This window comes from Hemiscyllium ocellatum, chromosome 24 (genome assembly GCF_020745735.1).
Source record: "Hemiscyllium ocellatum isolate sHemOce1 chromosome 24, sHemOce1.pat.X.cur, whole genome shotgun sequence".
Lineage (NCBI taxonomy): Eukaryota > Metazoa > Chordata > Chondrichthyes > Orectolobiformes > Hemiscylliidae > Hemiscyllium > Hemiscyllium ocellatum.
The window spans coordinates 30,366,937-30,382,112 of NC_083424.1; the positions used below are offsets into that span (position 1 = coordinate 30,366,937).

At 39.3% G+C, this 15,176-nt stretch overlaps 1 protein-coding gene across 2 annotated transcripts in view; it reads left to right on the forward strand.

Moving 5' to 3' along the window:
- LOC132827138 (huntingtin-interacting protein 1-related protein-like) overlaps nucleotides 1-15,176 on the forward strand; it is a 146,332-nt gene that overhangs the window by 44,960 nt on the left and 86,196 nt on the right. For both annotated transcript variants that reach the window (XM_060843661.1, XM_060843662.1), the window contains exons 4-5: nucleotides 1,786-1,842; nucleotides 13,283-13,363. In XM_060843661.1, the coding sequence (XP_060699644.1) occupies nucleotides 1,786-1,842; nucleotides 13,283-13,363 (138 nt within the window). The remainder of the gene's footprint in view (nucleotides 1-1,785; nucleotides 1,843-13,282; nucleotides 13,364-15,176) is intronic.

Consider the following 15,176-nt stretch of genomic DNA (forward strand, 5'->3'; position numbering starts at 1 on the left):
AGGTTAAGGAGATGAGGGAATCTAGTGAAAGTAGTTTTTAAGGTGCTTTTACATTGATAATGAACTGTTGGCAGCATGTGTACGGTATTCCCATTTCTGTGATCCATGTGGCTCCTACACATGTCACTGATGGTTCCTGAATCCCAAGAATAGAGGTTAATGGTGTGGTATGGAAAAACAATGCTGTCCAAGGAAAACTGATACCTTACAAAAGTAAAACACTGTGGATGTTGGAGATTTGAAACAAACACAGAAAATGCTGGAGGAACGCAGCAGGTCTGGCAGCATTTGTAGAGAGTGAAACAGAGTAAACCTTTCGTGTCCAATATGACTGTTTATCAGAAAGAGTCATTTGTTTTTTTTTAACTTTGAAGGAAAATGTTCATGCAATACTCATAGATTGACACTGCGTCTTGAACATTTTTGGAGTCTCACTGTTGTAACAAAAAAAAAGTTTATGTGCTACAAAAACAAATACTATATGATTGTTATATTTTGAGACTGTATATTTACTTTAGGGTATAAATGGGCATATGATTTACTTTGAAATCTGCTTGACAGCAGACCTGGGTGATGATGTTGCTATAGTTAAAGGGACACCCGGATTATTTATTGGAAAGAAGGTGCAAAGTATTCACGTAGACATCTTGGCGGCATCTGTGTTTACAATAGCTACCCTAGAGTTGAGAGTATCAGATTGCCAGCAGTTATGCTTAAACTGTTCATTTGCATCATACGAGAGTTAAGGTCTTAAGGATAGCTAATCAAATTTCTACCTGGATATAAGGCCCATATGATTCATGTTGACGCAGAGATGGATTTTGAAATGGCAAGGATGTCTAAGTATGCCAGAATCTGAGAGAGAGGGGAGCAGCTAGAGGGTGTTTGTTTTTGCGGTTCACTGTATTGTTTACGTGGACTCTTGATCTAACTGAAAAGGCCAAAGTTGTGAGGATTTATATTTAGGCCACTTGAGCTAAATGGGAATGGGAATTAACTGGGAATTCCTAGAAAAATCTCCCACTGTGGAAAATAGTTCAAGGATTAAAAGTTTCGAGTAGGGAAATGAAAAGTACAGAGTTGACCCCTTGAGAGCTAACAATCACTTTGGTCTGGGTCCGGGAAAATCAAAAGAATACTTGAGGGACAGTGTAAAGCATACCTGTGAAGTATGTTTTTCACCTGTGTTAAAAGTAAAAATTAAAAACTTCTGTTTAAAATATAAGTTAACTATATAAATAGTGTGTAGTGGGTGTTGCTTTTCTTTTATTTATTACAATACAAATCTTAAAATTTGAAATCCAATGTCGTCATTTTCAACTGTTAACTAGACTCAAATATTTTAAATTAATGGATTTCACAGGGATTATAGCAAAATGCCCATGAATAAATTAGTTTCTGCACTCTTAATATGTTAACGAATTGTTGTGTGTTGAGTACAACTGAGGCATTAGTTGTGAGGGAAGAAGAGCATTTTATTAAGTTCATGCAAAACATTTAAGGGCAACACTGAAATCATCTGTTCATTTGGTTATCTGCTTTTAGCCTTGTCTAGTTTCAAAATTGACAATATTTGCCATTTTCGCTTCAAGGTATGCACTGATTTTGAAGACTTTGTAACATTTAATTTATTTTGTCGGTCTGAAAACTGAGGCACTTTTTCAGGATTCATGTTACTTCCTGAGAGAGCCGGCCAGTTTATTAGAGATGTGTTTTGTCTCATACCCTTGCTGTTGAGAAAGGTTATTCTTTGTGTCACAAAACTTGTTCTTACTTTTTTTCTAGGTTCTTCATGACTTCACCAGGCATAAAAGTAATATCCGTGAAATGGGAAACTTATGGGTAAGATGAAGCTTGAAAATTGTGGCAGTTTATTTCAGAAAGATGGGGCCAGAAATTGTTTTTAGATATTTATTTCTTTCTTTTCAATTAATCTGTAATTTCCATGGCATATGGGGATATCTACTGAAAAATGTTAACATGCATCTTTGACAGTATCTGTCAATAAGTTGAGTAGATGTTAGACTTTTCACATTTGTGGATCCCCTCTGGCATTATATATGTGGAGTTATCATGACACTTAGTCTTCAAGTAAAATAAGGCAACAGGGAAATAGTTGGATCAGACTGTTCAGATATAATTCAGTCTTTATTTTGATGTCTTTTTTAAAAATAAGATTCTTTGTCTACATTCATTTTGGAAACTGAGTATATAAGCTTTCCTTGCTGTAAGTTTCCGACACTTAGAAATGGTAGTCGGATAAGAGTATAGATCCAACAAGACCTATTTGTCATGGGTAGTTTCCATTGAGAAGCATGTATATTTATGGACTGACACATTTTACATGTATACTTTCCATTATGAGGGAAAGGTGCAATTTATGGTGAACACAGTTCACACGAGGCTTGCGTGCAAGTCAATTGCATCTTAGTCTGTGGCATATTTAGGGAGGTGGTAGCATTGTGATAATGTTACTAGGCTAATAATCCAGAACTCCAGGCTGCTGATCTGTGGATATGGGGTTGAATTCTATCACGGCTGGTCTTGAAATTTGAGCTCACTAAAAATTTGGCAGAAAAGGCTGGCCTGATGATGACCACATATTCATTGTTTTAAAAAATGACAATCAACAATCTGGTACACGAGTGTCTTTTGAGGGAAGGAAATTTGCTGTCCTTATCCTGTTTGGCCTGCATGTGACTCAGGACTCACAGCAACATGATTGACTCTGAACTGTTCTTTGGGCAATTAAGCAGGGGAAACAAGTGCTGGCTTAGCCAGTGATGCCAGTGTCTCATGGATGAAAGAAAAATAAGTTGACCTCAGAAGTTTCAAGAAATCCGACCAATAACACTGACTTATATACTGAGTATATGATATGAACCGGGAGTGTTGGCACAAGTGGACCACGTTTATGTGATGTGCTTTATTTGACCCTTAAACGCCTGCAGGTCTTTCTGGCAACCCGACTAGTATTGCCTGCTTAATTCCATGCACTGATTTTCTAAGGTGCGTATAACCCTAAACATGTATTGAGCTGAAAAATTGAGGCCAAATTCTAATGTTGTGTATAGTTCTAAAAATCCATTTGTTAGCTGAAAATGGGGCTCATCTGAATATAGGCCTTAACGTGCATTTTGATGCCAATAAAATGGGATTGTTTAAAGTGTGAGGTAGATTGTAAATCACAATCTGTGGTAATTAGAAACAAAGACATGAGATTGACCAACTGTTGTTATAAATGCTCATTGGAATATTTGACGTCAGTTGAACTGTCAAATTTGTTGTCATTTCAGTTGTGTCTTTTCCAAAGCAGGTTTTGATACTTTTTTTTATCAAAAGGACCTTCTTCTCACAGAGTGATTCTGATGGCATTACAAGAAGAGTTTTTGTGTATCAAGACTTAATAATTTTGCAATCATGATGTCAGCATGTCAGAATTATTTGTCCCATTCAAAGAGGTTTTGTGGCAGGAAACCAAATGACTTATTTCCAAGAGTATATACTGTTAGTAACAATGTAACCTCTGTTTGAGTGTGCACAGTAGAGCTCACCATTGACGTTGAAGCTGGTTTTATATTATCTATGCTGTTTCTGAAGGTTAGCAATGGCTCTGATTTAGCTGGTACCAGTCTCATCTCTCAGGAAGTGGGTTCAACTTCCACTCGTCTTCAGAACAATAATCTCAGCTGACACTGACACATATTGAGGAAGTTGTCTTTCGGGCAAGATGTTCAAACTGAGGCCCACATGGTGCTATTGGATAAGTGGAAAATAATTGATGGGTACTATTTTGGCAAAGTGCAGCAGAAAACTTTCCGATGATCAAGTCAATGTTTATGTTTTTAATCTCCGCAGAATATAGTCCCTTTCCAATCGATTTTCTTCTCATAAGAAAAGTCCTCATGCTAAGAGGCTGTCTATTATCCACTTATACTTTGCTAAATGGTGGCACAGTGGTTAGCACTGCTGCCTCACAGTGCCAGAGACCCGGGTTCTATTCCCGACTCAGGCGACTGACTGTGTGGAGTTTGCACATTCTCCCCGTGTCTGTGTGGGTTTCCTCCGGGTGCTCCAGTTTCCTCCCACAGTCCAAAAATGTGCAGGTTAGGTGAATTGGCCATGCTAAATTGCCCGTAGTGTTAGGTGAAGGGTTAAAGGTAGGGGTATGGGTGGGTTGCGCTTCGGCGGGTCGGTGTGGATTTGTTGGGCCGAAGGGCCAGTTTCCACACTGTAAGTAATCTAAACTTTAGATTCTTATTCCCTGGTTTCAGCCTGGTGGGTCTCATGGATCTGGGATTGAGTTTTGAAGCCATGAGGTCATGTTGCAGCTGTATAAAACTCTGGTGCGGACACACTTGGATACTGCGTACAGTTTTGGTCGCCACATTATAGGAAGGTCATGGAAACATTAGAAATGGTGCAGAGGGGATTTGTCTTCTGTCTGGTGTCTGTGGAGGGAAGGTCTTATGAGGAAAGGCGAAGGGACTTGAGGCTGTTTTCATTAGTGAGAAGAAGGTTAAGAGGTGACTTAATAGAGATATACAAGATGATTAGAGGATTAGATAGGGTGGACAGAGCCTTTTTCGTCGGTTATGGCTAGCACAAGAGGGCATAGCTTTAAATTGAAGGGTGATAGATATAGGACAGATGGTTCTTTACTCAGAGTAGTAGGAGACTTGGAATGCCCTGCCTGCAACAGTAATAGACTCGCCAATTTTAGGAGCATTTAAATGGTTGTTGGATAAATATATGGATGATAATGGAATAGTGTAGTTTAGATGGGCTTCAGATCGGTTTCACAGGTCGGCACAACATCGAGGGCCGAAGGGCCTGTACTGTGCTGTAATGTTCTATGATCTATGGTGGTGCAGTAGTATTGCCCCTGGATTCGTAATCCCGAATCCCAGATTAATGTTCTGGGGATATGAGTTTGAATCCCATTATGACACACAGAGAAATTTGAATTTATTAAAACAAAATCTGGAATTAAAATCCAGTCTAAGAGTAACTGGCTAGACATTGCTGATTTATTATAAGAACCCATCTAATTCTTTAATGTCCTTTAGGGAAGGAAATCTGCTCTCCTTATCTGGTTTGGTCTAATGTGACTCTAGACACGTAGCAGTGTGGTTGACTCTTAATTGCCGTTTGAAATGGCCTGATGTTCAACTCAGTTCAAGGGCAGTTAGGGATGGGCAATAAGTGTTGGCCGAACCAGTAATACCCACCTCCCATCATCTGGGGGAGGTTCACTGCTCTGGGGGGGTGGTGTATTGGGACTTACATATTTAAGCAAGCTATTTAAATGTATATGCACCAGTTCTGCTGGGCATACATGCATGAATTTTCAAGCAGCGCACAGCATGCTTGTTGTGGTGTTAGTGGACATGGATGGTTAAAAACCATCTATTGAGAATTCTGTGGTTTCAGAGAACTTGTTATTTGAATTTCTTGGTTCCCATCCCCTTCCCCCATAAAATTCAGATCCATATTGCAACCAGTCTCCAAATCCAAACGCCTTACATTTTATTAGACGCAGGAGCTTGCTAAAGTGAAAGGTGCAATGCTCTGTTTACCCCTGGATCTGGAGAAGCATAATTGTTGATGGGAAAGATTCAACATTAGCGAATTGATTTATGATATCAATGTGCTCCACTCTTTAAACTCAATATGAAAGCAGCTACATAAAGTGTTTTCAAGGCCTAAGTCATTTTAAATGAATCGAGGGACCTTCTAACCCAGTCTAATTTTCTTCTACCCTCTTCTGAAGATACTGAGTTTCTAATGAGTTACACGTTTGTCAGTCTTCCTCTAGTATGTCTCTGGATTGACAGCTGATATTCAGTCACATGGCCTCCAATTCTGGACTCAATCCTTTCTCCTCTTTCAATAGTTGTGGATTTGCACTGAACCATCAGAGTCATTGGATAACAATAAGGTCAGGAATTCTGAATTTTTCTACTTGGCGGGCTCAGGACAAGGGCCTTTGTAACCTTCATTGATGTACTCCACGTCGGAAATCCATTTACCAGTGCAGCCAATACATTCCCAGTCTTGAATCACTTCAATCTAAACTTATGTGAAACCATCTCTTCAAAAATATCAATTAGCATTCAGTGGTAAAAGATGAAGGTTACAGAATTGACATCACTGAAAGATAAGGCCATACGCCCAATGTTACCATCAGTTTAAAAAGAAAATTGAAAACAGATTCAGCAAGGTGAATTCTCAAAGCACATATATTTGTGATGTCCCAGTCCTTTTTAACGGCTATTGATGATGTTATCAAATGTCAAACCATTAGAAATTCAGAATTCTCTTTATGAATTGCATCTAAGAATATCATTGTGACTAGCCTCATTTTGTCCCTGTTTTGCAGGTTCATTTAAATCTATACCATAAAATATTGCATTAATGGTTTCATATGTATAGTTGTTGCTATATAAAGCAACGTTTGTTATGAGTTTCAAACAATAGGGCATGGTTACCGGTGACCTTCTCGCCACTTCATGTTCTAAATCCATTGTCCAGAAAGGTTTGTCCCCCATTAATCACGGCGTCTTCATGTTTGGTTTCAGATGTGAAGGTGAAGAGGGGGTAGATGTAGGATGGTATGGAGAAGTGAGGGCAGGAAACATAGACTAGATTGTTTCCCAGAAATCCTGCAGGTTGCCTTTATAATTACCTTTCAATGGGTTTCCTAACGTGACAACTGGTCTGATTAAAAGGCCGGTAACCTGTTCATTGGGAGGAAAAAAAAGTGCTCCACAGGAACTGTGAGGAAAAAAAGCAGCTGGGATCAAGTAGAGAGAAGGTGGTCTGCAGTGAGGGGAGGAGAGATGGCTGGAGTGAATGTTTTGCAGAGGATAGGTTGTTGAGAAGCATGAATACGGTGAGGGAGGGAAATTAGTGCTTGAAGGAAATGCTCCTGACCAACAAACAGTGCTGTTCTTGGATTCAGCCCACAGGCAATCATTAAATTGTTGAGTTTTTTGAGGCCAATGAAACCTGGGTAGCATGTACTGAAATGTAGTTAAAATGCAAACATTCAGCCATGATTTTAAAGGATTTCAATGACCAACCCTCCTCCTGGCAGCAGGTCAGGCTCTTGCTTCTCATCCAGCTTCTGGTAACATTGAAAGGAGGTGAGTTTAAAACAAGCTGGGTTCTTGTTTCAGTTCATAAATAGCTCGAGCCTTCTACCCGACTCAAACACCCCCCATAGTGTCTTTTTTACACCTAATGAGACACGTTTAAGAATGTAGTCACTTGAAAAGAATGCAGCAGCCAAAGTCCCATAGTCAGCATAAGATCAATGACCAGCTAAGACCATAAGAAACAAGAACGGGAGCAGGTCATTTGGTTCCTTAAGCCTGTTCCACCATTTAACAGGATCACGACTGATGTGACATTCTTCCCGTCCACTTCCCTGCCCTTTCCCATAGCCCTTGATTTCCAAAGTGATCAAGAATCTACAGTCTCAGCCTTAAACATACACAAGGACTCTGCCCCATAGCTCTCTGTGGCAAGGCATTCCAAAGACTCTCAACTCTTAGCAGAAAAAAACTTCTCATCTCAGTCTTAAATTGAGACTTTGCCTTCTGGTCCTAGACTCTTCGATGAGGGGAATCATTTTCTCAGCAATTTTCTTGTCAAACTCTTGAAGAATCCTACGTGTTTCAATGAGATCACCTCTGATTCTTCTAAACTCCTGTGAGTACAGACCCAACCTGTTTCACCTTAGCTCATAAGACAATCGCTCCACACCAGAAATCATCCCAGAGAACCTTCTCTGAACTGTCTCTAATAAAATAATCTATTTTCATAGATCAGAGCACCACAACTGCCCATAGTACTCCAGGTGTGGCCTCACCAGCACTTTGTACAACTGCAGTAAGACTTACCTGCTTTTATACTCCAATTCCATGAAACAATGGTAAACATTCCATTAGCCTTCCTGATTACCTGTTTCACTGTGTTCTAGATTTTTGTGTTTCATGCACAAGTATCCTCAAGTCCCTTTGTGTTGCAGCTTTCTGCAGTTTTTCTCCATTTAAATCATACTGTCCTTTTGTTCTCCCCCTTCCAAAATGAACAACTTTGCATAATTTTCCCACATTATACTCCATTTGCCAACTTATTACCAAATTAAGTAACCTATTAAGATCTCTCAAAATGGTTTGCACCCTTTTCACAATGTGCCTTTCCATCTATTTTTGTGTTGTCTGCAGGTTTGACTACAGAACATTCACTTCCTCCAATTCATTACTATATTGTAAGCAGTTGTGGTTCCAGCATTGATCCTTTTGGAACCCAGGTGACCAACCTGAATAGGAAACCCTTATGCCCACTCAATGTTTCCTACCCGTGAGTCAATTCTCCTCCATGCCAATATACTACCTCCAACACTGTGGGCTCTTATTACTTTACCTTTTGTGAGGTACGTTGTCAAATGCCTTTAGGAATTCCAAATACAATGCATCTACTGGTTCCCCTCTATTCACTCGGGGTGAGACTTCCTAAAAAAACTCTGATAAAAAAGTCAGACACAATTTTCTTTTCATGAAGCCATACTCTGTTTGATCACATAATGTCTTTTTCTAATTGTTCTGCTATTAATTCCTTAATAAGTTAATTCAAGTTCTTTATTGAGATAGAATCACTGGCCAGGTTACTATGAGGGAGCTCATCGAAGATCCAACAACACTATTTCAGTATCTACCTGGGAACACAGATGGAGTCTCTATTTAACATCTCATTTGAAAGACAGTGTTTCCATCATTCCAGTGGCCCTCAATATTGCAGTGGAGTGTCAATATTGCTATCGCTGAATCCAGGTTGACTCCATTCAAGTGTATCCTCTCATTGCTGCTGGACTTATAGATGGGCTTTTATTGTTCATGTGTTGCTAGAAAAGCGCAGCAGGTCAGGCAGCATCCAAGGAACAGGAAATTTGACGTTTCGGGCATAAACCTTTCTTCAGCTTATGCCCGAAACGTCGAATTTCCTGCTCCTTGGATGCTGCCTGACCTGCTGCGCTTTTCCAGCAACACATTTTCAGCTCTGATCTCCAGCATCTGCAGACCTCACTTTCTCCTCGAAGATTTTATTGTTCATGCGCTGGATAAACATTTCAAACTGTGCAATGCTCACGACCACCTGTTAGTCTATACATAGAAATTGAGTCTCCAGTGAAGCAGCCACCAAGGAAAAAATATCTATCACTGACGCCCACAAGGGTGCACATCAGGAACACTGTGACATTCTGCTCACCCTTTCATTAACTGAAATTACACTGAGTCAGCCAACATTCCTGACACTTTATGCAGTAAAGTTGGTGTCAGGAGAATGGGCAGCATTAAGCTTTCCAGATTAAACACTGATTATAGGAGTTTCTAAATTGTGTTCCCAGCTGAGTTAAAGTTTGCCCTCTGTATTGTGACATCTTAGTAAACTCAATGCTGTTAAAATGTGAAATGTTATGTAGAGGCCCAGCAGTACAACATTGTCCTGTTCCTTGGATGTTGCCTAACCTGCTGTGCTTTAACCAGCAACACATTTTCAACATTATCTACATATTTGGAAGGAATCAATCTCCAGTTCATGAATATCATGTAATTTATGTAATTATGTACATTAGGATACATTGTCTGTCTGTCTCTATCTATCTATCTATGTGTCTTGATTGAAAAATTTACATGTGCTTGCTCTTTCTGGCAATGTTTCCCATTATCAATTCCAAAGCTCACATTTTAACAAAGATGCTGTAATTTGCACTGTGAATGAAGATGTTGGAGCACTGTTACTGGTTGGAAAGGTTAATTATATTGCAGAAAAGAGAGATAAGTCACTGAAGCACTTTGTTGTGTACCCGTCAGGACAAATGCGAGGAAGCCAAGTTACAAACAATAACAGCAAGTTACTACTGGAGAAAATTGCAACATGACAAGTTTACACAGGCAATTTCCTTATAATTGTGGACAAGGAAGTCTAGAATGAAAACGTAAAAGTAGAGGCAAGAATTTATACTGTTAAAATGGTTCAATTATCACCACCGTTTAATATTTATCACCACTCTTTAACATTTATTACCCGGGGCAATCTGCTAACAGATTGTAGGAATTGTTCAATGAAGGCAATTTGCTGAGCAATATTGACACAGTGGCTTTCAGTGCAAGTGGACCAAGAATATATATGAGGCTATTTGTGAATTAATGGTTTGTTTTGTCAGTGACAAATTAAGCATCCAATGCTTGTATTTAGATGGCTCTTAAATTGTTGTCTGTTTTCACGGAGAAACCAAGTTGCATATTCCTTTATTAGATCGCTTTCATCTCAAGTTCACCATGAAGCTAAAAGAAACTTTGCTGACTGATTTTGTTTAACTAACCCCTTAACATCCATCCCTTGATTTGTTGGGCTTATTGTAATGGCATTTATCTCCTGTCTTCCTGGTGTCTAAGCAATTCCATTTTTGAGCTAGTTCATTCAAATTATGAAAGAAGCAATTTATATTTGACCCTATCCATCGGTCAGATGAGTTGACAGTTGGCTTGCAATGCAATGTGACTTCAATGCTGACCCTCAGGTTAAATCATCTCTACTGAGAGGGGGGAGCTAATGGTCCAGTAGGACTAGGGAGCTTTAGTTTTACCTTTACCTCTGCAGTGAAACAATTTGTAACAGGAGTTTATAATGGGGGAGAAAATTGCATGAAAATTACAACACACCATATTGTATGTGATACACCTAAGATTACATTTCCAGACATAGAGTTTTTAAAAATTCATTCATGGGACTTGGATATCGCTGGCTGTGACATTTATTGCCTGTCTCTAGTTGCCCATGAGAAGGTGGTGGTGAGCTGCCTTCTTGAACCACTGCAGTTCACCTGCTGTAGGTTGACCCATAATGCCCTTAGGAAGGGAATTCCAGGATCTTGTCTCAGAAATCGTGAAGGAATGGCGTTATATTTCGAAGTCAGGATCATGAGCGGCTTGGAGGGGAACTTGCAAACGGTGATGTTCCTATGTATCTGCTGCCCTTGTTCTTCTAAATGGAAGTGGTCATAGGTTTGGAAGGTGCTGTCTAAGAATATTTGGTGAATTCCTGCAGTGTATCTTGTAGTTCTACATACTTCTTCTACTAAGTGTCGGTGTGTAGATCGTGGATTGCTTGTGAATATGAAACCAATCAAATGGGCTGCTTTGTCTTGGATGCTGTCAAGCTTCTTAAGTGTTGTTGGAGCTACATTCATCCAAGCAACTGGGGAGCTTTTCATCACACTCCTGAGCTGTGCTTTGTTGATGGTGAACAGGCTTTGGGGATTCAGGAGGTGAGTTACTAGCTGATGACTTCCTGGCCTCTGATTTGCTCTTGTAGCCACTGCATTTCTGTGTCAAGTCCAGTTGAGTTTCTGGTCAATGGTAACTCCCGCAGGATGTTTGTTGTATTGAGATGGTTCGATGATGGTAACACCATTGCATGTCAAGGACGATATTTAGACTGTCTCCTATTGAAGGTGGCCATTTGTGTAGCACAAATATTACATGCCACTTGTTCTGGATATTGACCAGAATGTGTTGCATTTGAACATGGACTGCTTCAGTATTTGAGGAGTCGTGAATGGTGCTGAATATTGTGCAATTGTTGTCGAGCATTCCCATTTCTGACCTTATGAAGGAGGGAATATCATTGATGAAGCAGCTGAAGATGTTGGGCCTAGGACACTACACTGAGGAGCTGCTGCAGAGACGTCCTGGATCTGAGATGACGGAATTCCAACAACCATAACCATCTTCCTATATGCCAGGTACGACTCCAACCAGTGGGGAGTTTACCCTCTGATGCTCAATGATTCCAATTTTGCTAGGGCTCTTTGATGCCACATTTGGTTGAATGCTGCCTTGATGTCGAGGGCAGTCACTCTCACCTCACTTTTTCATCAAAACAAGTAAACGTTTAACACTAATAACTGTGTTCATTTCTTTTGCGCCGTGGCATAGTGGTGCAATTGAAGATTGGAATGTTGTTGGAAAAGCACAGCAGGTCAGGCAGCATCTAAGGAGCAGGAAAATCGACATTTTGGGCAAAAGCCCTTCATCAGGAATCCTGATGTCAATTTTTCTGCTCCTCGGATGCTGTCTGACCTGCTGTGCTTTTCTAGTACCACTCTAATCTTGACTCTGATCTCCAGCATCTGCAGTCCTCACTTTTGCATAATGGTACAATTATCCAAGGCTGAGATGTCAATGTTCAAGCAGAGAAAAAAAAATCATGAGTCAAACCTCTTGATTTCATTAGCAACTAATGGTCACAAATGAGTAAATTAGTAGACAGATGATACTGGATAGTATAATAAATATTTATAATATTATCATTTGTAAATTTGAATTTTTAAAATAGAAACTAATAGATTGTTGTTTCAGTTCGATGAAGATAATTTTTAAAGGCTTCTTAACATTTTTCAAGACATCATTAAAGTTATTTTGAACAGTGACTTATATGTACTATTTTTAAGAAAGCAAGTGATTCAGTCAAGTGCCTTGTAGGATACCTAATATTTATTGAGGAAATGTTTATGATGCTGAGATTAAAACAGGTAAAAAAGACAGACCAAGGGACTCATTTAATTTTGCTTTCAGATCAGCAGAATCAAGAGTTCAATTCAGGCGAGTGGTTTCCTTTATAGCAGTAGAGTTTTAATTTATGAAGCCTCTAAACTCTGAAAGGTTTTACAGAAGCTTTGGAGTTCTCTGAACTGAAAGGAGGTTGAGGCCAGAAGTTATAAAACTTTCTCAGCAGTTCAAGAAGAAGCACTGGAAAGAGTTAGTTGAGAAAGTAAATGAATGAGTTCAGATAGGAGTGATACATTACTGGTATTGAGTATCCGTAAGGGATATTACTGAGAAACAAGTTGAAACTTTGCTTTGGTGTTTAAGTTAAAGTCTTTCTACACCATCTTAAGCTATTTATGTACACATATAGTATCTTTGTTTGCCTTTTGTTGACAAATATTTATAGCTTTGTGTGCATACGTTTCAGTGACTAACCACCATAGTAAAAATCTCCAAAAATTAATAAAGTTATGATCTATCAAGCCAGGTTTCACTCTCAGATCTGACTTGTCCAACATTGCCATCAGCTGGGATCATAACAATGTACATTTAATATTTTCTTGATTTTTTCACTATTTTGTAAAACTGCTATTGTACATACATGCCTTTCAGGGTTATATCTTTTATTTTGTGATTAATATTTTGCTAAAATCTTCCTCTAGGGCCATATGCATGATCGGTATGGGCAGTTAGCAAGTGTCTATGTCAAACTTCTCAGCACCAAGATGGATTTTCATAAAAAGGTATTTTTTACATTGTACTATTGAATGACTTGTTGATTTGATATATTTTTGTGGGATTATCCAAGTGGACACTTTCTATTAAAGCTAATGTCTTAAGGCTTCACGTATGCCTCTCACATTGGGATTACAAAGTTAAAAATCACACAACACCAGGTTATAGTCCAACAGGTTTAATTGGAAGCACACTAGCTTTCGGAGTGACGCTCCTTCATCAGGTGATTGTCTGATGAAGGAGCGACGCTCCGAAAGCTAGTGTGCTTCCGATTAAACCTGTTGGACTATAACCTGGTGTTGTGTGATTTTTAACTTTGTACACCCCAGTCCAACACCGGCACCTCCAAATCATGACATTGGGGTTAACATGTCTAAAATATGTTTCATTACCCACATAAAGCAAAACAAGATGTTCACAGATTCAGTCAGAAATAAGAAAAAAAAATTCATTTCCAAAGTACTCCCTACACTTTACAGACAACAAATGACTTTTGAAACATAATTGTTCATATGTAATTGACTGAAAACATTGGTTTCTGTAATTAACTATTGGAAGCCAGTTATTACCTTGTCAGTTGAATCCCTATGAAGTGTGAACGTTTAATTTGGTATCCTTTAAAAATTGATTGTCAAGAATAAGTAATGAATGTAAAATAAATTACACTGTTCATTATTGCAAAAAACAAATTGGTAAGAAAAAAGAGGTTTTGCAAATCTATAAACAGAGTGCAGAATCTTCTGGTCATTCTCCTTCACAAGAGAGATTGGATAAACTGGACAGAAAAATAGAAATTGCTGGAAAAGCTCAGCTTAGCGTTTCGACCTGAAATATTAACTCTGATTTCTCTCCACAGATGCTACCAAACCTGTTGAGCTTTTCCAGCAATTTCTATTTTTGTCTCTGATTATTAGTAGCTGCAGTTCTTTTGACTTTTATTTGGATAAACTGGGCCTGTTTTCTCTGGCATTTGGAAGTATGAGAGGTGATCTCATTGAAATCTACAAAGGGACAGACAGGGTAGCTGCAGGTAAGATGTTTCCCCAGAACCAAGGGACACAATTTTAAAATAAGGGAGAGGCCACTTAGGTCTAAGAATGAAGAGACATGTTTTTAATCAGACAGTTGTGAACGTTTTGACTTCTGTATCACGGATGACTGTGGAGGTTCAAACTTTGTACATGTATAAGGTGTAGACAGATATATTTCCAATTACTAATGGTATACAGGGCTATCGGGATGGGTGAGTAAAAGGCATTGAAGTTTTTGATCAGCTATGAATGTATAGTATGGCAGGGCAGACACAGTGGGCTGAGTGGCCTCCTCCTGTTCCTGTGTTCTTATGAATGATTGTATCTCTGTTTGTATGACCTGTTTGTCAGTACTGTACTGAGGAGTGAGTCTGGATTGCATACTCAAATCGCTGGATCACACCTCCTCACAAAGACAAGGCTGAGATATCATTGACCCACGGCTGACATTTATAGGGGTTTCTCTTATTACTGGAACAGTTTTTAAGAAGCATTTATTTTAATGATAATTGGAAACATATTGGGTTTTGTCTTCACCTAAATTGGATTTGTTTTACAACCTTACCATGTCTCTTGAATCTGAGTGAGTTAACCACATCATCCAATGACATTTCCGCCACCCCCAAACGGACCCCACCACCAGGGATATATTTCACTCCCCACCCATTTCCGTTTTCCGCAAAGACAGTTCCCTCCGTGACTACCTGGTCAGGTCCACGCCCCCCACCAACCCACCCTCCCTTCTTGGCACCCTCCCTTGCCACCGCAAAAATTGCAAACCCTGCGCCAA